The sequence below is a fragment of the Saccostrea cucullata genome, unplaced genomic scaffold (genome assembly GCF_032062105.1).
Source record: "Saccostrea cucullata isolate Sc308-1 unplaced genomic scaffold, CSIRO_AGI_Scuc_v1 ctg90, whole genome shotgun sequence".
NCBI lineage: Eukaryota > Metazoa > Mollusca > Bivalvia > Ostreida > Ostreidae > Saccostrea > Saccostrea cuccullata.
The window spans coordinates 785,124-812,669 of record NW_026940868.1 but is presented as its reverse complement, the minus strand read 5'-3'; the positions used below and the strand labels follow the sequence as shown (position 1 = coordinate 812,669).

General features: G+C 34.2%; 2 protein-coding genes across 11 annotated transcripts in view; one reads left to right on the top strand and one right to left on the bottom strand.

Moving 5' to 3' along the window:
• Positions 1 to 1,799: 1,799 nt before the first annotated feature.
• Positions 1,800 to 24,199, bottom strand: LOC134256556 (uncharacterized). Of its 4 annotated transcripts, none has more exons than XM_062739241.1 (14): positions 24,093 to 24,199; positions 12,717 to 12,950; positions 11,459 to 11,628; positions 9,054 to 9,138; positions 8,818 to 8,959; positions 8,435 to 8,469; positions 7,926 to 8,175; positions 6,038 to 6,111; positions 5,805 to 5,924; positions 5,253 to 5,712; positions 3,990 to 4,101; positions 3,678 to 3,797; positions 3,122 to 3,211; positions 1,800 to 2,997 (listed from the first exon to the last, which is right to left on the bottom strand). In XM_062739241.1, exons 1-14 carry the CDS (start codon positions 24,102 to 24,104, stop codon positions 2,898 to 2,900), a joined length of 2,004 nt encoding a protein of 667 aa, XP_062595225.1. In that variant the 5' UTR covers positions 24,105 to 24,199; the 3' UTR covers positions 1,800 to 2,897. The 4 variants fall into 4 exon arrangements, with proteins under 4 accessions (XP_062595225.1, XP_062595223.1, XP_062595224.1 ...); XM_062739239.1 differs by lacking the exon at positions 24,093 to 24,199 and adding an exon at positions 15,391 to 15,485; XM_062739240.1 differs by lacking the exon at positions 24,093 to 24,199 and adding an exon at positions 13,949 to 13,984.
• LOC134256555 (echinoderm microtubule-associated protein-like 2) overlaps positions 13,709 to 27,546 on the top strand; it is a 28,307-nt gene continuing 14,469 nt past the window's right edge. The window contains exons 1-5 of one of the 7 annotated variants that reach the window (XM_062739234.1): positions 13,709 to 13,836; positions 20,210 to 20,359; positions 22,426 to 22,648; positions 22,755 to 22,907; positions 26,348 to 26,373. In XM_062739234.1, the coding sequence (XP_062595218.1) occupies positions 13,779 to 13,836; positions 20,210 to 20,359; positions 22,426 to 22,648; positions 22,755 to 22,907; positions 26,348 to 26,373 (610 nt within the window). In that variant the 5' untranslated portion in view covers positions 13,709 to 13,778. Of the gene's footprint in view, positions 13,837 to 17,947; positions 18,948 to 20,209; positions 20,360 to 22,425; positions 22,649 to 22,754; positions 22,908 to 24,670; positions 24,695 to 26,347; positions 26,374 to 27,546 lie in introns of those variants that run through there. The other 6 variants (XM_062739232.1, XM_062739233.1, XM_062739235.1 and 3 more) reach the window with 6 other exon arrangements.

Here is a 27,546-nt window from a genome sequence, read left to right as displayed (position 1 = left end):
TGTATATGCGATGTTTAATTTTTTAGATGTACAACTAAGGGTAAATCCCTTTTTATTTTCCATAGGGAGATAATCAAGAAAAGACAAATATAGGCTGGAGTCATTAATAAATCTTCTCAAGAACTGCTGTGCCAGAAAAACTGAAACTTATTTTGAAACATCATTGGGAAGTTTAGATTGTAAATTGTGCTAATCATGACACCTAGGTAGGGCAGGGCCACACACACATATATTGGTCACAAAAAGAAAATCCATGAGTTATGATACATATTGAGAAATTCAAATATGAAAGCTAGAAAAACACGGAAATATCTTTAAAAATCTATATTAATTTTACTACAGTAAAGATTTACAACTCCATCTATCCAAGATTTTAATTGATAGCACTTGTATAAAATTTTAAAAACCAGTTTTACAATCGTGTTATCTTGTGGGAGCTCTAATAGTCTTGGTTTATTATCATTATTACCAATTATCATGATTTATAAAGATACCTTGTATTCCAGACATAACCTTTATACTATTGAAATGATCATATCAATTTCTGGTACATGTGTACAAAATAATAGCAAGAAATTGGAGCCAAGTAGCGCTTTTCGTAAGAGACTTAAATGATTAATTAAACTTTCATTGATCATGGCGTTTCTGAGAAATTTAATTTTAAATGATTTAATCTCAAATGTTTTCCGTGAAGGCACCGTCTTTTAGCAACACCCTAGGGAGTAGCATTTTGGAATTATAAAATTGTTTCATATCAAAAACACACAGAATTATGTATCTTAGTGTAGTCTACTTGTGTGATAAGTTATACAGGGCCATACAGACAGACAGACAGACGGACGGACTAATTACTATCGCATAAGCTCTTCTGATTGTATGATGGGTTTTTGTAGAGTTTAATTTTTCAAATGAAGGGTCAAGCCCCCTTCCATAGGGAGATAATCAAGAAGACAAATATAGGCTGGAGTCATTAATAAATCTTCTCAAGAACTGTTTTACATCAATATAGAATGGAAATATCTTTAAAAATCTTCTCAAAAATCACTCACAGGTACTTAGGTTTGGATTATAAACATGTATGAAGCTTGTTGATACTATTTTTTACATATCAGTTGGGTACTTATGGTCAATGAGCTGTAAGTTCCTTGTCAAGGGGTCTTCTTTAAATCATTACAAGACAATGTAAGATTAAAAAATTCCTGGGGATTGTGTGGGGTCAAAACATTTTATAAAGCAAGACCCAAGTACCCAGGTAACCCGAGCATTGTTGTGTGAAGGCATTTTGGGGAGTGAGAATTATAAATTGTTCAAATCATCACCCCTTATCCTAATCATTTACTGTTTGTATTTTAAATACCCAGCAGAGTGGATTTTCATTAATGCATTTTCTTTACAAACTTAACACACTTATGGCCATTGAGCTGTTAGCGGTCTTTTTCAAATCATTACCCCTGGGGATTGTGTGGGGCCAAAAATTTTCTCAGGTGAGCATTGTGGTCCAACGACCTCTTATTCATTAACCTAACCATGTTCTGTTTGTATTTTAAATACCCAGCAGAGTGGATTTTCGTTAAGGCATTTTCTCTTTCTCTTCATTATCATGGACTGTTTGTCAGCTGAAGAGCAGAGATTTTCAAAGTCTATGGCATTTTCATTAAACAGATCTATGGAGCCTCATTCCAATTTTGCAACCCTGATTTAATTTGGGTCAAGAACAATTTTAAAGTTTTGAAAGAGGCACTCTTGCTTTATCATATCCATCTTTTATTCTTAAGCCCTTTCTGAAGAAGCAAATAAGGTCTAAAGGAGAATCTTTTATTCAAGTCAAAAACATTTTGCATGATATTGTGGCAACATGATTCAAGAGGATAACAACAAATGAAGGAAAACAATAATTTAACAATCAAAATAAAAAAAATCAATGTTTTCAACATTAATAACTTCCTGCAATGAATAAAAATGTCTATAAAAATAATTCTACCCACCAGGGCATATACAACAGTTAACAAAGACATGTTACTGAGGACATTTAACTAAAATGACTGCTGCTGCAATACAAGTTTTATGTTCACTTTTACAGCATTTGAAATTCCTTGACTTAAATTCCGTCTTCATTTGTATACAAAATGCATTTTTTATTAACAATCATTGAATTATTTAAAATACTTTGCATTATTTCAAATGTTTACACATGTCTATATATATAACAAACTAACACACTGAGATTTTAAAAGGTGGTAATAGGTAGAGAACACCATACAAATAAAAACAACAAATTTTGACAAACTGAGACAAAGGCAGCAAAAAATACTCATTTCACCAATATATATATATGTAATACTTTGAAAAAGTAAGAAGTTTATTTTTTTGGTCTGAGTTTTTAATAGTCAATTAAACAATAAAACATTGTGCACAACATATTTCTTTTACAAAACTGCCTTTACGTTTTATATAAAAAAAAAGTAATTTCCTAAAAAAATGCAAGGAATGAAAATAAAAGGAATTTACTCCTCTTAATCCCCTTTATTTTCAGTAGTATACAGGAAACCTACCGGTATTTAATTGTAGTTACAATGTACATGTACTTATTTTCACTGTGGTGTCTGAAATTGCTTTGTTCTGCATCCTTACATGCTAAAATACCTAATACAAAGGTTGGTTCACCCATCTCAAAGAAATGAAAATATCAAATGCTTATGGCAGAACAATACATGAAGACAGACAAAGCCCTATAGCAAAAGTTCAGGAGGTGATTCAGGTAACCTGAAAATGCAGAGATGAGAGTATATCCAACCTTTAACCTTTATAGATTTCATACACCTGATGTACCTCTTAATAATTACTCTGTACACCACTGCATCCCATATCCCTTTCACCCTCGACTTTCTCCTCTGAGTTCAGTCTGATTTTTCAGGACTAGAAAATGCCTCCTCACTGCTCTCTGGGCACAACAGGTTATCGTTCTTCATTTCATTTGCATACAGTTTGGCCTCATCCCTGAAAAAGATAAATACTCAGTTATCTTGAATTCAATAATCATTTTCTGTGCTGGCAAAAAACTGTAATACCTATGAAGCTCTTCAGAAAATGAGCCCTTTAGCCTAGAGGCCTGTTGTCTTACTTGTAGGGTTTCTGTTCTTCTGCAGACATATTCCTCCAGGTATGTCCCAGGATTTTACTGATGTGTGAGGTGTGTACACCAGGATTAGCTCTGAAAATATAATTTTAAAAAATCATCAGTAAGAGATAACTGAAATTATGAAAAATTATTATATTCACTGCTTCATCACTTAAAAAAAATTATTGCGCACATATCATGTAATGGCAATTATCAGTTCATGTGTAATGGTTTGGGCTATGAATATGGGACTGGATCAGTAGCTCAGGGGTAGTACACCTTACTAGATCTTTAGGGGTCCTGGATTCAATTTCCAGTCCAGTCATACATTTTCCTTTAACCGATTTTGGTGCTGTTGACCACCCCTGAACTTGCAGGTGAAAGTTCAGCCAGGGGAAAACAAGAACTTGGGTTGTGTCTTTAGGGGGAGACAATTCAGAGAGGAAGGAATGTAATGCTGTAGATGAGCACCTGACTAGTGATACAGTACGTGGTCCCAGGTTCAATTTCCAGTCCTGCAATGCTTTTTGTTATTCCTGTTACATCATTAATAACTTACTCAATAAACTTCTTGCGATTATATCTGCTAAACATCATAAATCCATTCATCCAGGTGGTTTTTCTGTGATCTATTTTTTCGGGTTTACTAACAGTGTTCTTGTTTTCATCTGTGATTTCCCTGCAAAGACAGAGCATAGATTAAATTTTACTCAACTGGTACTTTTGGGGTGAATAATAAAGCAAATACAATCTATGATTGACAAAGTTGGTCGGTTTGTTTCAAGATGAATTTATTTTGCAGGCGACTCTCTTTTTATTATTATCAGTTTAAAACTTTAAAATAGGTAAACTGGCTCAAGTGTGATCTTACCCAAGGTCCTTGCTGCATTTTTTGTGACCATGTGTTGCTTTCTGTCTGCGAGCTCTAGATGTACTATGGAATTTCCATATATATGGTACATAGGATACAAAATCTTCATCAACTGTAATGTAGGTTTATAACATTAATGTTATTATGTATGTATATAAAAATTACTTTATCTGACAGAGTTTTGTGGTTAGATTATTCTACTGATTGTAAATGCTCAGGAGATATACTGTATACAGGACAGGGTTATTTTCTCCCTTTCACACTTGCAAACAATTTTGCCCCGTTTTAAATTCGTCCAGTCATAGTTTTGTTTAAGAAATTATACTTTATCTCATACGTGTTGGTGATACAGGCTGTTGGATAAACTTATGCTTTATCCACGGGTAGATGCTTTATCAATAGCACTTCCGGTTTTGACACAATTCCTTGCTTCAAAATTTTATTTGAAACTTTTATTTGTAAAAATTATTGCCCTAATAAAATGAATGATAGAGAGCGATTATATTGTGAAAAGCCAGAAAAAGACTTGTATATGTCAAAGAAGTGTCTTATTTTATCAAGGAACCTGTTATTGGCTACTTTAAGAGCCATCCCCCCTTTCAATTGTTCTCAGGAGAAAGTAAAGCCTAGCAGTTAAGTTGTTGTTATAAGATTCCTTTAACATCTTCAATGATGCTCTCTTATATTATACTACATATGCCTACCTAGTAATGTAGGTGTAACTTACCATTGATCAACAATGAATCTACAAGTAGGCCTAGGCCCCTAGCCTTGCCTATCACGTTTTGTACTGCCATCGTCCAAAGAGTTCAATTTTCATGATCTCATGGTCCTTACAACTTTCAGTCAGAAGTTTGTTTGACGTAAAGCTCCAGCAATTGTCACATAATGTTTTCAAAGACGCAGATAGCAAAAATTCTAAATTTTGAACACGATCTACTTTCTTTCGAGGCATGTCAACATCAACGTTTTGTTAAAATGAAAGTCGTATGAGATAACTAGAACATCTATAATTGTGTGATTTGATATTGGCTTTATCCAACTCGTTGAAATGTTGTATATTCGCTCGGCAAGCCTCGCGAAATATATACACCATTTCAACTCGTTGGATAAAGCCAAGATCAAATCACACAATATAGATATCCTCTATGTATTCTTTGATTTTGCCCCATTTTAAATCTTCCCAAATGAGGGTAGGGCAAAAGGGGCGAAAATTTCCCTGTATACAGTAATTGGGGCCTCACCTGCTAAAACAAAATTTACCTGGACTTCGACGTAAAAATTTTCCACATGATTCCGATTTAAATTTCTTGGTAGAGGGCTCGGGGATATTTTCTTCTTCTTCTTCCTCCTCCTCCTCTTCTTCTGGTGGACTCATTTTAAGGTTGGTGATGTTGTTAAATGGAGACCTCTTGGGAGTGTACTGCTTTCTCTTGTTCTTGCCTGGCCACCATGGACTCTTTACAGGGGTGTACTGTGGGCTCGGTTTCTCTGGACTTGACAGGAAAACTGAAATGTCTGAGTGCCCTGATAAGGCTGACACATTGTGTTGACTGATGGGCTCTGATACCTGGGATAAGAAGACATCTTCCCTGTAGGGATTGGTCTTTAGGACACTTTCTGGTGATATGGTTCTCATTTCCCCTTCGGAAGCTTCAGCCACATCCGGATAATCCTGAACATCATTCTTAATCCCATACGAGGAATTCATTAGAATTCTTTCCTATAAAAGAAATGCAGCTTAATTTGTCTTTCCAATTAACATCAATGTGTTTTAATTTGCATTACGCATACCTTGAAAAGTATAAAACAAACCCTGGTTCTAGGACTGTTGAGCTGAGATGATCGCTTACACACAGGGCTGGACATGAGATCAAACGCATCTGGAAAATTGTCCAAGCAGGAAGAGGAAGGCAAAATATCATCATTCTGAAACTAAAACACCCATCCTATAGCATTTAGCTCAAATTTCTTGTCGTAAATCATATAATTGAAACTTTATTTTCCTTGAAGTTTTAAAGGAAATGTCCAGAATAATTTCTACTTACGATAAGTTTAGACGGGGTGTCTATTAACTGGCTGAGCACACCTTGAGTAGATTGACTATAGAATCCCTCCTCATCTACAAGACATAAGTAAAACTTGTCACTTTGTGTCTCCATACATAAATGTACATATTCAATTTTTCACACAGCCCTAATGTACTGTAGATCACTTAATTTTCGCGACACCTTATTTTCGCGAGATAGTCATTGACTCTTGATTAGCGAGACAAAATTTTCATGAATTGTGGTTATTGCTCTATATAATCATAAGGAATACTATAATATGCGAGAATGAAATTTTCGCGAGCACACTGTCTCGCGTAATTACCGTAATTTTCGGGTCATAGGTCGATGGGGTATATAGGTCGAAAGGCTCATTTTCAGCCTTAATTTTTGAAAAATCCTAAGATAGGACGAACTTACTGTATAGGACGAGGCTTTGTTTCCCGTTTTCTAAAGATTCTTACGCAGATACAACGTATCAGAACAGGTAAACCTCTATAATTACCGGGGTAATTCCGTGACATGAACGTATCAATAAAACAAACAGGTATTTTAATGAGTACAGCATTTAAATAAAGTTTTTTTTAAAAAATGTAGTTAAAACTTCGTTGAATTGTGTTACTACTTATTTTTCTCCAACTTGCCTATTCAATGCCTCCATAGTTTCATACTGTTGTTAAACCAGAGGCATAAATAACATGTAAACACGTTCTTATTTTACAGCTATAATTCGGGAAATATCCGAGAACAAAGAATAATAATTCTGATTTCAGAACAACTTGGACACATTCCTAATATATTTTATTCAGACATTATTTACCGGTGGACGACAATTGATTCGATGTCCGCCATTTTCAGTTTTGTTCTTCAGGGATTTGCTAAAACCCGCAAACGACCATTGAATGTATATATAAAGCAACAGTAAAGAATTGAAATAATATTACCACGCTATAAGTTTAATTATATATTTAATTGAGAGTACCGGTACATTCACAATTTGACAGTCATTATGAATTTCATGGCTTTGTTTGTTCAATGATGTGTAACACTAATACCCTATAATGGCACGTGGATTTGCTTATCATGCCCTGAGGGTATTAAACCAACACAGGTGTTAAAACCTTTGCGTGTACACACAGTGTAAATCCTTTTATCTGTGAGACAATTAAAATTCTTTAGAAGCCAATCTTTGTATAGCGCTAATTCGTTTGACCGGAATTATAATTAAATAAAATAAAAAAATATATATAGTAATGACTATCGGTTCATTTGGTAATTAAATTTAGGAATTGACTGGCAAAATATATTTCTCTCATTTTACACATAAATAAATATAAGACTGTCACAATAAAAAAATTAATACTATTTCAATTTATTAATCTATTAATAAATGGTAAAACACTACAGTTGTGATCTTGAAAAATTTTCCGTATTTTAAATTTGATACGGTTGCGGTTTTACTTTTAGTAAACGGTAGCGACTTCCTAACTTCACAAGATGGCTACCGCATGATGGCAATTGATAAACACGTTGAGGAATTATTTACTTGATGAAGCACAGTTTTTTCCTTTGTCATCAACGGATATGTAATGGAATTTATTTTGTAAGAAAGCTATAAAATAAATATTTTATTGTTTACCTGGACATTAATTTTTCTGCGTTAAATAATGAAAAAAGTTACGAAGGTGGCACAGATTTGCTTTGAAATTGACGTAAATTTTATTGATTTTGGGGCATTTTTCGTAAACTTCAGCCTAAGAAGGGTCGAATTCGTATATTGGTCGACCTCAGCGGTTCTGAGAAAAAAAGTATCGACCTATAATCCGAAAATTACGGTACGCGAAAATAAAGTTCTTGTGAATAAATAGTGATTTACAGTATTCAATACCTGGGTCATCTTGGGTCCCCTCACATCCAGAGATGTTGATGAGGTTATTGAGCGGAGATGTCAGCCAGTGGTGGTCCCTGATGGAGGAGAAAGTCTGAATCCCCACACTGGTTCCAATCCCCGACTCCTGGGAGGAATCGTACCCCTCCTCCACCAGTTTGTGGTCAGTAGTAGAGTCTATGGTTGGGGAGGAGATCTTCAGTCGTCTGGGCTCTACTTTTATTTTTTTGCTTTCAGACTTGATCTTTGCCTTATTCAAAATTGAATACATGTATCAATAAATTAGAGTGCTTAGAAAACATGTTTCCAATGGATTTAATTATACTGGGAAAGTAAAACTTCTCAAGAACTGAGGGATTGGTGGAAAAAGTTATTTAATAAGACAAAAATGACACTTCACCACTGCTCCTTTTGAGGTTAGATAAAATTCAAATGCAGCAATAAAGCACTCATATATAAGTATTAATATATCTATGCTGTAAATAGCAACTTTTATGATTTTAGCTCACCTTGTGTTTCAGTATTGCACTGTCCTTTTTTAAAGCTTTATAAATAAAAGTAAATCAGATGTATCAAATTAAATTTTAGAGCAATTCAGATAATACTATATGAACCAGTTTAACAAAAATTCAAAAAAGAAAATCTAGCTGTGAATAATAATAACTTAAATAATAATAGCTTCATTCTTATCTCAAATTCTGATGTTGCTGAATTTTTATCCCAATTTCATTTTTACATAATTTTATTTAAAGAACTGTTTTAATAAATTACACAAAAAAAAAATTTAATGAATGTAATTTTTTTCCCCTGCAAATATGTTACATGTTATTAGCAATAATAATTAGGAACCACTGTATGTATTGTAACTGATTTCCATTATTTGTAGATATACCTTTCTTGGATCTCAGTTGTTCTGTAATGAAGTCTGTTGACATGAGAAGATCACTAACTCTTACATCCAGTTTCTCACACAGATCATGGACTGTATTCTCCAGATAACAAATGTAAGCTATTATTTTCTGCATCATCACAACCTATCATAAAAGGTGCAGTATGTATGGGTTGAAAGCTGTTTCACAAAGAATTATATAAAAGTAAAATTAAATATATTAAATCCTGTTTTTATACCTTTGTTTCTTTCATGACTGCTGAGTAACCTGGGACGCGTTCACAGACCTTCTTCATGGATTCATTCAATGTATGGTGCCTTACCCTTCAAACAAAATTTGTACATGTATATATACTAAAGTGCTGATATTTTAACTCCAGTCTTTGGGTCTCTTGATTACTGTTAACTTTTTTTCTACTAGAAACTATGAAATTTAACTTCTCATATAATTTTTACTTGTCCAATATTTTTTCAATAAACAACTAATTAATTTATTACATAAAATAAAGTTTTAATTATATACTCATCAAGTCTGATTTTATTTACACTTATAGCAAAATAGACTGAAGACATTGTATCTGACAACAGGGGCGTAGTATCCGGGGGGGCCAGGGGGGGCCTGGCCCCCCCCACTTTTTTTTCCCAACCTTACTTACACTATAGGAAATGTTAATTGAAAGCCTGGTTGGCCCCTCCACTTTTAGAAATGTATCGAAAATGCAGTATAAGAATTGGTACTAGAAGTAGTTGACACTGAGAAAAAAAAGTATACCTAACCCCCCCCCCCCCCCCCCCCCCCCCCCCCCCCATCATGGATTCCGTAGAAAACCGTAGAAGACCGCAAAAGAACTTGTCACGAAACAGGATTTTCGACTTTGGGCAACTTATACCTTTTTTTTTTTTTTTTTTGGGTCTTTGTCAACCTTTTTCAGGTAAGTAAAAAAAATTTTTCCCTGCCTGGCCCCCCCACTTTCAAAAACGATGCTACGCCACTGGACAATCAGGATTAAAATTTAAACTTCAAGAAAAAAAAATGATAATAGATCATATTTAAGGACAGATGATACAAACAAAAAATGGATGTCTGGATAGGTATATATTTTTTGACCCAATTTCATTGCAAATGATACAAATAATAAATTTCTAGAATACCGGTATAAAGAAATTGTCAACCTTCTTTGACATTCAAAATTCTATCCTTCTGAAAACATCCTTTTTATTCAATACAAATATTTTTCACTTCAAATTCCATTTTTGTGCAACTTTGAATACAAGAGGCCCATGGGCCACCTCGCTCACCTGAGCATTGTAGCTAGGAAAAAGTAGAAATTGGTTTATTATTTAAAGTTTACATCCAAAAGTAGTCCCATGACCAATCATGGCTTTGCTATTCCTGAGAAGATGATTTTTAAAGAATTTTCCTATATATGTCTATGTAAAACTTTGGTCGGCCATTGTGGCCCCGCCCTACCCCCGGGGGTCATGATTTGAACTAACTTGAATCTACACTACCTGAGGATGCTTCCATATAAATATGATCAATTATGGCTTCGCTATTCTTGAGAAGATGATTTATAAAGAATTTTCATATATATTTCTATGTAAAACTTTGGTCGGCCATTGTGGCCCCACCCTACCCCCGGGGGTCATGATTTGAACAAACTTGAATTTACACTACCTGAGGATGCTTCCATATAAATATGATCAATTATGGCTTCGCTATTCTTGAGAAGAAGATTTTTAAAGAATTTTCCTATGTATTTCTATGTAAAACTTTGGTCGGCCATTGGCCCCGCCCTACCCCACGGGGATCATGATTTGAACAAGCTTGAATCTACACTACCTGAGAATGCTTCCATATAAATATGATCAATTCTGGCTTTGCTATTCTTGAGAAGAAGATTTTTAAAGAATTTTCATATATATTTCTATGTAAAACTTTGGTCGGCAATTGTGGTCCCGCTCTACTCCTGGGGGTCATGATTTGAACAAACTTGAATCTACACTACCTGAGGATGTTTCCCCATAAGTTTCATCTTTCCTGGCACAGTGGTTCTTGAGAAGATTTTTAAAACATAACACCAAATTTTCATTAATTCCCAATTATCTCCCCTTGAATGAGAGCGTGGCCCTTCATTTGAACAAATTTGAATCCCCTTTACCCAAGGATGCTTTGTGGCAAGTTTGGTTGAAATTGGCCCAGCGGTTCTTGAGAAGAAGTCGAAAATGTGAAAAGTTTACAGACAGACAGACAGACAGCCGGACGCCGGACAAAATGTGATCAAAAAATCTCACTTGAGTCTTCGGCTAAGGTGAGCTAAAAAGATTAACTACGCGGTGTAACCTATTCATTTTAATCATTAAAACATGACTCAAGTTGTTATTTTCAAATTTTTTGACAAAAGTTTGTTTGTATCATCTGTCCTTAATTCCACTTTCATGTTCAACTCATCGTCTCGAGCCACGGTCCGGAGTCCGCATATAGCTCTCTCCTACCAGAATGGGAGAGGATTGTACATTTTGGCCGTGGTTTGTGACGATGTGTTCAACTATGAGGGGGAAAAGACAGAAATTCAGACAATCATTAATGACTAGCCCTGATTTTGTGCCCTATTTGTATGACGTAGTTATGATATATAGTTACCTCTCATTTTCTCTGTGCCGTTCCATCATTTTTAACAAAGTCTTGGGAGTTTTCTCTCCTGTACGTTTGTTTGTTTTTGTCTGTGCTGTTACTGGTGACAACATTGCACTAGACATAGGAATTGTCTTGATGTTTGAAATTTCACAGTTTTCTTCACCAACATAGCTTTTCTTTAAAAAAAATTAAAATCAGTTTTTGAATACAAAATTGTTGCTTTAAAAATTTAAATTATCAAATTTTAATTCTTGTCCAATATTCTTATGAGTAATGTATTAATATATTTATAAAAGTAATGGTAAAACACGTGTATTTGTTATGTATGCAGATTAAGTCCATCGGTAAAGGAGATCGATTGGTTGTTCATTTGTTTACGGATGAATAGGTTGAATCCGTGCTACGCATGATTCAGTCACGTATAAGGTAGATTTTCGGGTGTTTTAAGTCATTCGAAGTTCGCTGCTACATTGCAACAGACTAATTCCCCGCCCAACCCACCCCTTCCAATATCGTTATTTCCTACATGTTTGTATTAATGTTGACTTGTCGCTTTATTTGAATCTTTTTCCTTTTTGTAGAATGATATGGATTTCAGAAGTTAAACTAAAGACTGTGCTTTGTATACTGTATACAATTCTTTTAAGTGTGTTGCATTCGCGCATGCGAGCTCATCCTATATAAAGTGTTTTTGAGTTTTATTTATAAATAATTTATGTTCGTTTGAATTGGTGAATTTAGAACATAAAGAAATGATTATGTGATAGTGCAAGATACATGGCATCCTAGTAGGGCTAAGGTTCAAATCCATTTTGGGGCACAGACCTGTTTCTTTTACATTCGGCAACCTTCATAGGAATAGGGTATTCTCTGTCATGTAAAACATTGCCTCTGACACAGGCCTCTGTACTCCAAAAGTTACAGACTTCTAGCATGCCAGTCCATGGTGCTTTACTGATGGAGCTAAAAAGTTCACCCACTTGCTCAACCTAAATGAGGCCATCCTATTCTCTGGAGAGGGACAATGTTGTAGTGCAAAAAGCATGACACTCTAATAGCTTGTGCAAAGTCTGCAAATGGGTCAACCCTTAAACTGGACCTGTAGAGGTTCTGAGCTCTGGATTTGCATACCAGATGTTCTGGATGCAAATCCATTTGGATGCACAGACTTGTCTTTCTTTCAATCACCAGGTATGCTAAACTTTATGTTTAAATTAGAATAACTATTGTAGTTTTGTTACAAAAAAAAAAAAGAAAGAAATACCACAGAAGTTCCTTTTGACAGCTCCACATGACTTATACATTGGTTGGTTGTCCATTGTTTTATTTGGATTGGATCCTGGGATTGAACAGTTATCGAGTGTTTTGATTGATTCTGATCCTTGGATTGGTCTTGAAATGGGACTTCACTTGTTCTTGCACTTTGAGATTGATAAGGAAACATTGGTTCATATATATAATTCGCTGAAAAGGATTTTCCCTCTTTGAATCTTGATTCCTGTGAACAATTTAAAAGTGGGCATAATTTTAAAAAATTTTCCAAAACTGCCAAACTTGAACAGCAATTAGTTATTTTTTTTTTAAAGTTTTTAAAAACAATAGTTTTTTAACAAAGATCTTTTAGGGTTTGTTTCCTTTATATATCCGAGGCAAAATAAAATTATTGATATCTCTGATGTTACCTTCATTATTATTGCACACTACAGAACTGACAGAGTATGTAGTGGTGATTGTGGTTCAAATTGTTTCACAATAATTATTTTAAATAGATAGTTAATATCAAAGCTAAACAAGATTTGTCTACACAATCTGGAAATTTCCATGACTTTTACCGGTCAAAGACATGCGGAGAATACAGTATTAAATGACCTATTTGACCTAACATGATGTCATTGATCCCGGGGTTTATCAAATAGATCTAAACATTTTCCTGTACATGACAAAACTATAAAACAAAAATACCATGACACAGTTACTTCTCAAGTGAATTTTGATCCACGACTGCCATGCATGCTTTCAACGTTTTAATTTCCCGCCGCGACAAGTATGGCGACAGGAAAAGGTAAATGTTGTGCCTAGAAGTCTCCGCGTTTTTCTGAATTAGCTAATATTTTCATAATTTTAATAAAATGCACCCGCCTTGAAATAGTCTATTGTGGAATGTATATTTTTCTACATTACTTATTAAGATTAAATTCCCCAGTATAGAGAAATAGATAACTTTTTCCAAAACAGCGTACCGTCATACGAACGGATTTTACCCGACTCTTTTAGCTGGTTCTCTTTCGGAACTACCGGTAGGTCAACCAGTCAGAAAGTGTCGGCGATGGACAGTGCAACGGAACTATCGAATGGCCTGCTCTCTGACAGTGTTGCCAGTTGTGGTGAGTATTATGGGAAAGTATAACTTTCTTTGATTGAATATTAGAAAAACCACAGTCTTCATATGCGATAAAAACAGGGTAGCACTAAGTACTCTCCTTAGGGTGTCGCTACCTGTTTTTCCAAGACCGACATAGCCTAAGGTCGAATCTACTGGAATGAAATGAATATAGAGTTCAGTGAATTTTCAATTATGTTGCAAATCCTGTACCACTTAGCCCCGTTCCAATCCCAATATTGCAATATTGCAAAACATGGCACTGGAACTCTTTTGTTTTATTCTGAAACATCAGTGAAGATGACTTTGGGCTCAGTTGAAAATGCTTCCAGTATGTAAATTATGGAATAAGATATTGCTTTTATTATTTTCACTCTTTTCAGAACGACTTGTTGATCTATAGTCAAAAATCATACTGAGGTTGGCTTTGTTAAGATCTGATTAAAATCGATCATTTTTGAAATGAAAATAACCTTAAATAGATCATGACTGGAGCTGATTCAGGTCTTGGAGGCCTCAAGTGAATCAGCTGTGAGCATGAATATTGGTAATGAGTTCTATATCGCTTCTCCAACTAGAGAGAAAGAGTCATGGTAGCATTTAAAGTGACATAATGTATGTAAAAATCTCAAAGCATGTCCTCAGTAAAATGTTGTTTGTACCAGATGACTAGACTGCTAGATGGAATGTCTTTGAGGTCATAAATCATGGTGCCTGTGCACAGTATCAACAGGGAGATGTTGAATCATAGATCATGATTAAACACTGCTTTCCCTGTTGTTATTGCCCATGATGTATCATGAAAGCCCAACCTACAGCTTCTAGCCTATGGGTTTTGCTGGTATGATCACAAGAAGAAGAGGCTTATTTGACTTGGAGGTCTTAGAACTGGTTGACTTGATGGGTCATGGGTGGCAAGAAAGTTTGCAGCTCCAAAAAGCAATGATGGTGTTTGCTTTCCTTGTGATGTTACTAATATGTGATCCCCAGTTGAGCTCATTATCAAGGATGGCAGCCAGGTCCTTTTGCTTTGTTGGTAATCTGTAATGTTGGCTGTATTTATAGATTCATCTTGATATTTACTTACTCCCTAAAATTCTATTGGTATTAAAATCATTTTAATCAAGGAGAGTTCAAGTCTTGAGTTATAAAATGAAGTTAGCAGCCAGTGGTACCCTATCCCTGATTACCACTTTTGTTTCCATCCAAGAATTCATCTGCTTTGGAAGACATAAACTAAGTTTTTATTATTCATCTGTCTATAAATGGTCTTGGTTGATTGATTGCAGCAGATTGAGACGTATCATATTCTTTTACTGATAAAAATTTGGATATTAGTTCTATTGCCATTTTAGTTGACTAACTTATTGTTTTACTTGGTTGTTTAATCTTAGCAATGCACTCAATATAATCAAAATATTGTACAACAGGATAGGGTAAAATTTATAAAACTTAAGAATCAAGCCCAGGAGTTGCATTGCTAGTCAGGTGTTCTAATCACAGAGTTATTCTAGCAGATAACCATGGTCAGTGGTTCAATTTATGGTACTACACTCACTGTCTTTATCCTTGAAGATGCATGCAGCACCACCCAAATTCTTGTGCATTTAGGCAGCCAGGATAACACCTGCATATCAAGGGATGGTCAATGACACCAAATATATCAGAAAAAAAAGAAAAATACATGTTTAGATTGAGGATTGAACTTCAAGAACTCTTGCATCACTAGTCAGGTGTTCTAATCACTGAACTTTCCCCAATAGCAAGACAGTTTAAAAAGTACTCATGTTTAAAAATCTTCTTTATATTCATAGTTGTAGAATTTACAAGTAGTAGATAAGAAATATAATTAAACCATGCAACCTTCTTCTGCTCACATTTGAATTTATTAATGAACAGAAAGTAGGCCTCAATTGTTAAAGTGGCTGGAAATTATTTTTAAATTTAAGGACAAAAAATTGCCAAGAATCCGTTTGTTTTTTCAGAGACTTATCCTTTGAACCAATACTGCTACTCTGTACTAAGATAATTAATACAAATAAATGCAGCATTAAAATAGATTTTTGAAGTTAACTAGATATTTGACACTTTACAAAACAAATACTGAATACTACAAGATGAATGCAAATGATTGGATAAAGTTTTGTGTTCTGTGTGCATGTGGAACAAAATGCAAATTAACTGCATGTAGTAAACTGGTTTTATTTTCTGAAATTTGCTATTTCTTTGATTTAGTTGCCATCTTATAATGAAAATACTAACTTTAAATACCCTCTATCAAAATGTTAGATATGCAGTATTCTTTGGAAAAGTAGTTCATGTTTATGAATCTAATGACCTAAAATAAATGTAACATATCCCTATTGAAAGAAAACAAAAACAGATTTAGCTTTAAAGTTGTTCAATTTTCTTGTTTAAATCTATCCTACAAATGAAAACTTCCACATCATTGAACTACAAAAGATTGAGTATACTATAAGGACTTATATGGTAATGGGACTGCTTGAATTATACACACATTCAGTATGTGAAAAAAAAGTTAAACATCAGCAAAAAAATTTAAATGCCTACAAAAGCTAATCAACAGATTTTAACGATTATCTCTGACAGATGTCTGTATTGTTGAATATAGATAAACATCTGACAGGTAGAGTAAATGAAATTTACGTTGCTGAAATCTATAAGCAATTTCACACCATAGAATATACAACAGTATTGAAAATATTATCAGATGCATCATTTTGGGATACTAGCAATGGTTAAATGTTGACAATTCACCATTGTTTGTTATAGATCAAAAGGAATGTTTTTCATGAATTCCTGAATATAATCATACCATTGTTTTCTGTGGTGATTGCTCAAAATTTGAGGCATGAAAAAGTTATGCTTCAAAATTTATTATGCATTTGCCCAAAACATTATAAATGGTTCTGTTCTTTAAAGTTTTTCTTTGGAATGAAATCATTTCAATTTGTCTTCTCTCACTGTCACAGAAAAACCCTCAAGTGGTATTTGGTTTGCAGTTCTTCTCTAGTCTAAATCAATGCCATTTTCAGCACACATTGCCTGAACACAGATCTATACCAGAACCCTTTTTATGAGTGCAATGTATCTGACAATTCAATCACATTCCCACATACTAGGAAATGATACAAATCCTGAAAAATATTCCTTTGGCAATTGCAAAATTACTTTACAATATTTTATTTCAAAAAAGACATTTATTTACATGCACTAGATGCAGTGGATTATTTTGCAGTTTGAAACTTTTGAAGTTTTGCAAATGGATTTCCAAAAGTTAGATTTAAATTATTCTACTGTTTTTAAAGTTCCATGATATCACTCTGAACAACTCTAAATTATGTAATCTTTGCTGATAAAAGGTATATGTATTGTTGGATACCTGTTTGAATTCCAAGAGATGAAGGAGCTAGTGCTTGTATTAAATTTAACATTGTCAACGGTTAGCATAAGGAGTGAATGAATATTTTAATAGGAAAACCCATACATAGCACTATCAGGCAATATTTCTAGTTTCAGTTGAATTTCTTAAAATGGATAGCAGAACAGGAAGAAAAACCAAAATGATTGCTTGCTTCCAAGGGTGTCATTTTAAAGTCCTGTGAATGGGAGATAACTGTGATAATGTAAAAAAAAAAGTTCTAGCCTGCATAGTTATGAAAAAAACGTGTTTTATTGTTGTATGGTTGTTTGTTTGTTTTTTTTTTTAATAAGAAAAAACTGTCATTCTGTTTTACATGTAGCTGTATGTCAATTTTCAACAAGGCCTACCTGTTTACTAAATTAAATTAATGCGAAAAATACATCAATAAAATTGTATACAAAACAGATAGGATTCCAATAGTGAGTGTATAACATAATACAGGTATACTGATGATTTTCCTTGTTGCAAAGCCAAAAACAATTCTGATACAACTGTATCTGCACTGTTATATAACAGAATATGTAAAAGACAGATAATTCAGTATATACACATAAGGTACATGTATATATATATTCGTATAATTCCAAGTTATGTGAGAAGGAATGCAGACTTCACACCTTGTAATTTGGAGGGGAGTTCCAGCTGATTATTAATATTTAAGGGATATATACTTGTAGAGATAACCGTAGGAGCCTGTGTACTTATTTTATCTTGAAGGAAATGTAGATCTTAGAGGCTGAAGTGATAAAAGCTTGGGCTATTTTTACATATTTTTTAAACTGTTGAAGTTAATCTGAGAGATACTAGAAAAGTTTAAAGTCTGTTTTTATGTTCAAGTTTGTGATACATGCATTGTCATGTTTATATTTGCGAATGACATAATTGCCTGCATTATCGTTTTCTTTGCTGGCCATTAAAACTGTGACAATTTCAGTTTCGGAGTGACTGTGATGAATTATGGGACTCTTAAGTTAAACACGTTCAAATCTTGAAAAATAACCTTCCAAATAACTTTAAATTACTATTTTATGTTTACTTAGGAATATATGCAGATGTGGATTTTAAAGAGGCTCTCTTACTCAACATAGTTAACCAGTTTCTCCTTTTAATTTTTTTTCTTTTCACAAAAACTGCTCACCAAGATTTTTGGAAAATGGATAAAAGTCGTCTGAATGGAATCTTGAAAAAAACTGGGAGTGACTAAAAAAGTTTATTAAGTAGAAAAACTGCTGCTCCTATGCTAATTGAAGTCTGATATAACTTTGACAAATTGAGAGGTCTGACAAAAGTGTGGGATTAAGATTGTCAGATCAAAGTGGTGACTCCCTGTCAAGGTCACACAAAGAAGGCTATTGTGTACCAAGGAAGAGTGCATTCAGACTGGATATTGATTTATTGGAAACAAATGGTGTTCAACAAATGAAGATTTCCCACATCCTACCTGTGCTTATAAAGCCTAAATAAGGCAGCTAGGGTAAACAATGGAAGAGAGATGGCTGGAAGGCCAGAGCTCTTAGTTTTTGGCGTGTGTTGACCAGTGAATGCATGAGTAAATATGGAGAACCACTTGTCCTTTAGTTGTCATGGCAGCCAGCCCAGCGCAAAGAGCTCAGCTGACTATAGTGGTATTGATCTGGGATTTCATGTTTCTGATGATAGAGATGTTTTGGGTGAGCTATTAATTAAATTACTGGCCTTATTTGATTGATAAGAAAAAATGTTTTTCAAATGTAGCACATCTGCCACATGTTCTGCACTAATGTGGTATATAATTCCATTGTGTACGTATGATGCCTGTGTTATTGGAAGCTGCATGCTTTAATTATGCTACTTTCACTTTTGAAGGTCTCGTTATTGTGTTGAATTGATTAAAAGTATTTACAATGTTGGAAGTTGATTTTTCAAAGAAGTAAAAAAAAATTCTTCTGTTTTCTTCACACATGTGCTAATAATTAATATTCTGTAACAAAATGTAAACAAACAAAACAACTCATTACATAAGTAATTCTCTCTTCCCTTGTAGATAAACAAAATTAGGAAATGTTCTTGTTGAATACATGTATATTGGTTTATCAGTTCCTAATGTTCACGGTCTCTGGTGGAAGGTTATCAGTCAGTAATAGCTATATCTTTAGATTGATGTGGTCATTTGTATGCAGGTTATTGTCACATTGGCATTACTACGGATGGTCAGCTAGATTTCCTCTGAATGTCTGAATTAATGTATAGGGCTGATGGTTTCTGTTAAGTACAGTCCACTGAGTCCAGTGGGTAATGGAAAATCAATACCAGGACTTCCTAATCAATATCCTAGCTACCATGCATACTTGTAACTTCTACAGTTTTGTGTGAATACCGAAAGAAACAGTATAACATATAGACAGACTTACGGGCTCCTCATAAATTTCTCTAGCAAGTAATGTAAACACTATTAAAAGGGTTGTGATGTATGTATAAATACAGGTAATTAAAAAAAGGTTAATCGGCAATCAGGGGCAGATAATAAGTGATTAAAGTTTAACAGTCTCTCATAGTGATACAGGAAATGAAAGAAAAGTATATCATTTAATCAAGGGCAAAAAGTAAGTGTTTTAAGTTTTAAAAATGCCTTGTGATAAACAGTTAGCTCTATCACAATGTTTATATGATTCTTATGTAGAACTCCAGATTTTGGATACTTTTGAAGGATAAAAAAAGATGATACACCACAGCAAGAATAAGCAAAGTACTGAATGTACTGAGAGTTAATTAAGTTTCATTTCTCTGTTAGGCGAAAAGATCCAGTAATCAACAATTGTGACCAATAAGTGATTGTTCAATATATTAATGCACACAAATATTTTAAAACATGAGGAATTGAAACTTGTGAGTTAATAATGTTTTTATATGTAATGTAATATTATAATTCTGATGATCCTGGTTTGTGTTACAGATGGACTTCTCAGTCAGGAACACATGGACACGTGTGAGAGAGTCCTCTGTCTAGAGAAGAAAGTCCAGCAACAGGAGGACGAGATCATCTGTCTGAAGAGTGCGCTAGCGGACGTCATCAGGAGACTGGGCCATGTGGAGGCCAGTAAAGGTGAGCTGGGTATAGGGGGAGTCACAGAATGGGCCATGTGATGGCCAGCAAAGGTGAGCTGGGTATAGGAAGGCCAGATATAAACTGTTATTCACTGCCTGCATGTGGGCGCTCTCCAGAGGTGAATATAATCATACTGAGGGTTTGATGAAGAAGTTTTCCCATTCAGAGTCTTCATTTCCTTTTTGAGAAGCATAGATTTTCTATTTCCTTCATACCATTCCATAGCCCTATATTATACCCCAGGGTATTGCTTAATTTGTGGAACTCTTTAGTTAAGATAGGTAAAAGAGGTAGAGCCATCTTATGCATAAAATGGCCCTGTACTTATATCAATTAGTTAACTATCACCCTCTTTCCCATTTCATATATCAAAAGAAAGTAGACACTTGATGCTCCCATTTTCTATAATAAAATTTTGTTTTTGAGAATCCAGATATTGGAAAACAGGTTTGAGAAATTGCAATGTTCTTGAAATTTGCAGAAAAAATGCGTATTTGACTACCTTCAGCAAAGAATTAAAATATGAGCACAGCCCACGATCCAAAAAATAAAACATGTTTTTTGATCTTCAGAAACAGAGCTTTCATTATGTTATTGCATATTATGGATCAGAGGTTGTGCTCTATATGAAATATTGAAAAAAAAGCTTCAACTTTAGGTCATTTTGGAAGGAATTCACATGATAAGAGGAAAATGACGCATTTTATGACGTCATAATGCATTGACTAGGTGGGAAATTACGTCATGATTAATAGATAAGTGGTCACCACCAATCCAAGTGATAACTACTGCATTTGCAACCTAAACTGATCGGTTTTGATTTTTCAGAAATTTTTAGGGCCAGATATGACCCAAGGTGGCTCTACCTCTTTAAATTTATTTGAAGCCTTATTTCTGAGTCCTGAAAGTAATATTCTGCAAGAAGTATCCCTGAGCAGGAAATGGATCTAGATGAGGATATATATTGGTGGTTAACATCTAATTATCCTTTAGATAAAATCTAACCATGAGGGGTAGCCCATTACTATTAGGTTGGTAGTTCTAAAATGAGCAGCTTGCTTTATATCAGGAGGGGGGATTGATGATTGAATGCACAAGCATTTATTTTTGTTATTCACTTATTAGAAAGAAAAATTATGAATCATTAAAATTGACCTCTAAGTCAAAATTTCAAAGAAAGAAATTCATTCTTTAACAGTGCAGAGCTAATTAAATAAAGATTATAAATATCAAGGTGACAGACTATGCACCACTGAAAAACTTTATTTTGAGAGCTTGGAATAACAAGAGTTCAGAAACACTGGTGGGCATAACTTTCATAATAATACGTTCCGTCTAAAGAGGGGCTTATAAAAATGGTTCAATCAACACAAAACTCCTGTAAGTCATAGATATCAAAAGGCTACCCAAAAAATTGCCTCATTAGGCCCTCTTTAAAAAATTGGTTGCCCTCCCCCAACCGACTGGATAAAAATAGCCCAACTCAAAAAATTTTTTTTTCACCTCCTAGAAGCAATTAATTTTGTTTATGCACTGTATTCTGGAAAATATATTTTTTTGAAATTTAGCATTCAAATTGAAATTTTCTGAGAAAAATAATTTTCTAGACTACTTACGAGCCTAAATGTTTGATCCTAAGTGGGTAGAGGGCAAAGAAGCATTATTTTTTGAAGCTGGCTTTATCTACAAGGAAAAGTCAGGAAAACTCAGTATTACCAGATTGATGGACAGAAAGTGGTTTTACTACTTCTTAAATAGCATGTGGGATCAGTCATAATATGGCAGAACACACATTGTAGACAGCCTTGTGTCTTACTTTTTTAGCAACTTGAAAGTAAGAAAACATAAGTACAAGGGACATTTAATATGTGGAAAATAGTGGATACTTTTTCTAATACTTTTAAAACATGAGGACTTACTTGTTTTAAATTTAATATTTATTGAGAAAAAAATCAGACTAGGATGCCAAGAATTTCTGAGTATGATTGATGAGCCATCAAGTCAACTGTACATTATGTATTTAGTCAACCAATAATTAAGATCCAATGATAATTCTGTTACAGCACAATCATCAGTGTTGCCCAGCAAGCCCAATATTAGAGGAACCCCCACTAGGCGGACCGAGAAATCATTCACCAATCCTCTGGAGAATGCCCGCGTCACGCCCAGCAAAAGGCCCACAACGCCCACACATCGAACTACTGCGTCTCCACGCACTAACACTTCAAACAAAAAATGGTCTTCCATGTCAAACTCTTTGGACTCTCCAAGTTTCCATAGGGACGGGTAAGCTAGCAAACCTCTTTATGAAATATTATTAAGTGTTTCATTTTTATTTTCTGTTCAGTTTTGTATAATTTTTTTTTCTTTTAAATCTTGTGGGATTTTCTAGCCAGGCTAGCAATTCGAAACCTGTTGAACCAAAAACTAGTAAACCTGTTGAACCAAAATCTAGCAAACCTGTTGCACCAAAAACTAGCAATTCTGTAGAATCAAAAAGAAAATCTAGTAAAGGCTATGAGCAAGAGAGTTCCAATGAAAGGAGGTAACTTGGGATAACAGGGGTATACATCTATACACAAAGCTTATCAATTGCATAGAGGATTTTGATCAAAAGTTTGGACAAGAGTTGTGGCTCTTTGTATAAGCCATTTAGCACATTTAACAAAATTGAAAAGAATTTATCACTTCTGATATATATCAGAGAGAAAAAAATCTTCTATGTAATGTGTGCAGACAAGTTAACAATATTTGAAATGTATCTACCAATATATCAAATATTAACCCAAATATACAAATTTTATCCAATTAAAGTATATAACAGAGTTGTTTTGGTTTAACAATATTAAGTCAATATAATAGGTTGTTCCTATGCACTGTAATATATTGTTGGGGTTTTAGGGTTGGCTGGGATAATTGCATGTATCTTATTTATTTCTATACCATATTGTGGTGACAGGTGGGAAGGTCGTTAGATTGAACTTGACCTCATTCAAGTTACATGTATTAATCAATTATACAAGATAAAAAAAATGCTTTACACTGTTCAGTAAAACAGCATAGAAACCATTGAAGTTTGCTTGATATAAATGATTTCAAGTGATGGACCTGACAAAGAAAACATGGCAATTGGATATTACTATATTTGTAAAGAATAAGAATTTGCAAATAAAAGAGAAGGCTACAAAAATGTCAAATATAGGTTCATACATTTGTTGCTCCTTCCTCTGACTCTTAATCTATAGTTGTAATTATATGAGCTTGGTATCTATCATCAGAAAATAAATGGGTCAGTTTTACATGCATATTAATTTGGGCATTAAAATAGCATATAGTCACATAAAGCTCTCAGTTGAAATAACTGCCAGATTAAACTCGATTTAGAATAAAAGCCTAGCTATCAAATGTTATTAGAGTTTCCCTATGATAAAACCAGCTTATGAATATTTGACTTGACATAGTAGCAATGCGAAGTGATCACTCATAGTAAGTCAGATAGATTATCTAAGTGACACTCTGTAAGTGAACATGGGAGTTCACAATAACAGTCGTCAGAGAATTCATATTATGCTCTTGGTCTGAACTTGTTTGCTCTGCAGTAGGGAGTCCTGGTTGGTAGTGGTAAACGGTCTTATTTATTTTTGCCATTTTGAACATGAAATTTAGAATTATATTTTGCTTTTAAACAATCTTAATTTTTTTCTTTTAATAATTCAGTTTAGTTGCTCACCTGTTTTGGCATACACACATGTTCCTAGCATGGAGGTTTAGTAGGAAAAAACAACTCACATACAGGAAGATGCATCAGAACATTTTAATCCAGATCTTAAGTGGTTTATATTTACTTTAGAATGCAGAAATGTTATCTGCACCAAGGAACATAGGCATAGAGAAAGAAAGTGGAGCCTTTAAGGGAAAATTAAGACTTTGTTTCATATCGAGTTGTTGAACCATGGTTTAATTGCCCATTGTGTAATTTATCAGAAGGGCCACTGTTAGCCTATGTTCAAGCGATGGACATTATTGTATTACGTTTCATTAATTATTGATGGTTTCCTTGACAACCAGGTAAATTTTATGCGAGTCACATGACTGTCAGCTGACTGGCCGTCAGTCTCCCGGCCGTTACACTCCAGCGGAGCTTTATATACTTATCTTGCCAGCTACATGTTGTTGACATAGTAACATTCTGTGTGTTAATTCATGTGAAACAGTTCTCGTCATTAGTGAATTTTTATAAACTGGGCAGGGACATTATTACTGTGTATCAAAAATATACATTGTACAATTGTCACTCATGGCTTCCAGAGGAAAGAAGGGGTCCAAGGCACGGTAACAAGAAATTTTATGTTTAATTTACCAAATTCTCTGCTTTTGTTTTAATTGCATGAATTTTATTTACACTCAGTTTGGCAGATATATTATTTGATTGTTCTGAACACAAATGATATTTTGAGAATTGTATATATGCACTGTGTTATTAGTAGGTGGTTGATGCATTAGGAGTTTCTGCTTGCATGGTATACACTGTATTTAAGGAAGTAAATTGGCCTTGGCGATGTATGTGTCATGAATGAGGATATTGTTTGACAGGAACAAATGTGTCATTTTTTACAACTTATTCTTTCAACAGTATTAGTTATAGAGGGATTTGTTTCGAGGGTAGAAAAATTTTAGCATTATCTACACTTGTAACTAATATAGTATTGCTAAAAGTATATTCTGTATCATCTGTACTCATATTATTACAAATTTAAGAAACCAAATACTTCAGCAGCCAAATGTAATCTTCTAGTGTCTAGTGATGTGCATGATGTATTTCTCTGTATTGGTATACATGTAGATTTAATCAAAATATTGGTTTAATTATTTGAAATTTCAAATTTTATTTTTGAGCAATTTAATATTTTTTAAGTGCAGTGAACGACTTTAATTTGTTAAATGCATATTTTACTGTTTGAATTTCATTTAAAATTTCTAGAATTTGGTTGCTAGAAAAGAGAGATTTTCAGTTATTTCACTAATTGATAATCTTAATTCATAATATTGATATGTACAAATATCTATTTCCATACAAAGCATTGATCATAAATAATGCATAAAAAGTGGGTGTCTAATGTAGAGGCTCATCTCACTCGAATTAGTGAAGAATCAATAGCCACAAAATTAATTGATTGCCATGGTAACTATATCAACAGAATTATGTAAATCTACTGGTCTTTGTTACATATTTTAGACTTTCCTTTGTCAGGATAAAGATTTTCGTAGGTAACATCTGTTGGTTTGTCTGTGTGCTATTGGATTTCCAGTGTTGTAACATAATGCAACAAAATATACAAAAATAAACAGATAAATTTTGGAAAAATGCTGAAAAGAGATTTTATTTTCAGTCTAAAAGGGTAAGGTTCACCAATGATTTTTATTGAACAATGCGACTTTCTGAAAATGTAGTGAACAAAGCCTTTTTGATAGACCCATATTGGCTACATAGAAATAAAAGTGACATTCTATGTGATATATTATGGGGTCATGAATTTTATCATTAAAAATATTCAAAATTATTCAACAACAGCGGGTAACTCGATCAAGCTCTTTTTCAATACTTTGTATCAAGTCCAAATTCTGACCAATCAGATTGTATTCTGTTCATAGAAGGGTACTAATTTCATTGACAGTGTTTTACTCCTAATCTTTATATTGAAATACTAATTTTTTCTCGACAATATTGGAATGTGGCTGAATTATATTTGTCTTGTCATAACATGAAAGAACACTGCATGTGTTCTAAATAAAGTCTAGTTAGTAAGTTTTGATTTGTGCATTATTTACTCAGTTTAGGATATTGAAAATCATATTTTTTAAAAGAATTCAAGAGTTAGTTCACGTTAGTAAGTGTTTTTTTAATGAGGCTGTGATATATGTTATTTGATCAAGTTTATGTTATGGATACATGTTTTTTATTTGGCTTAATTTATCTCATTACAGCAGCCGAGAAGCAGAATGGAGAGCAGGTAATGGAGCTGTTATTTGTTTGTAAATAACTTCTATAAACAAAAAAGATGAATTGGAAAGATAATTTATTAAGAAAAATGTAGTATTCATAATAGTGTTGAAAAGTTTGAAAATGATCGCCTGCAAAGGAATTTTTATGCCCCGCCATGAATATGGCCGGGGCATATAGTGTTTGTCATGTCCGTCTTCCGTACTTCCGTCCTTCCGTCCTTCTGTCCTTCCGTCACACTTTGCATTTAGCTCTGTTCAAAGCTAAGTTTCAAAGAAACTATCCAAGATATTTTCATCAAACTTCATATGCTGATAGATATTGATGAGAGCTATGCAACTGCATCAACATTTTTTGACCTTGACCTTTCCTTTGACCTTGACCTCACTTTTCTTAAATTAGTGTTCAGCTCAGTTTTAAACATACCATGCAAGATGGTGTTATCCAACTTCACATTTTGATACAAACTTGCACGGATGATGCATCTCTGGATGAACACTACCAGACTTGCTTCGGATGCTGGATCTGACCTACATTTTCCAGATGAGTGACCAGGTTCAAGTTTTTGGAGCAGGTCCATTCCTAAGGAACTATAAGCCCTACTTGGACCAAACTTGCATGGATGATGCATCTAAGGATGGACACTACCAGACTTGCTTCGGATGCTGGATCTGACCTAGATTTTCCAGATGAATGACCAGGTTAAAGTTTTTGGAGCAGGTCCATTTCCAAGGAACTATAAGCCCTACCCAAACGAAACTTTCACGGATGATGCATCTAGGGATGAACACTACCAGACTTGCTTCGGATGCTGGATCTGACCTACATTTTCCAGATGAGTGACCAGGTTCAAGTTTTTGGAGCAGGTCCATTCCTAAGGAACTATAAGTCCTACTTGGACCAAACTTGCATGGATGATGCATCTAGAGATGGACCTACCAGACTTGCTTCGGATGCTGGATCTGACCTACATTTTCATTCCCTGGTAACTATAAGTCCTACCTGAACCAAACTTGCATGGATGATGCATCTAGGGATGGACACTACCAGACTTGCTTCGGATGCTGGATATGACCTATATTTTAATCCCTAAGTAACTATAAGCCCTGCCTGAACCAAACTTGCATGGATGATGCATCTAGGGATGGACACTACCAGACTTGCTTCGGATGCTGGATCTGAC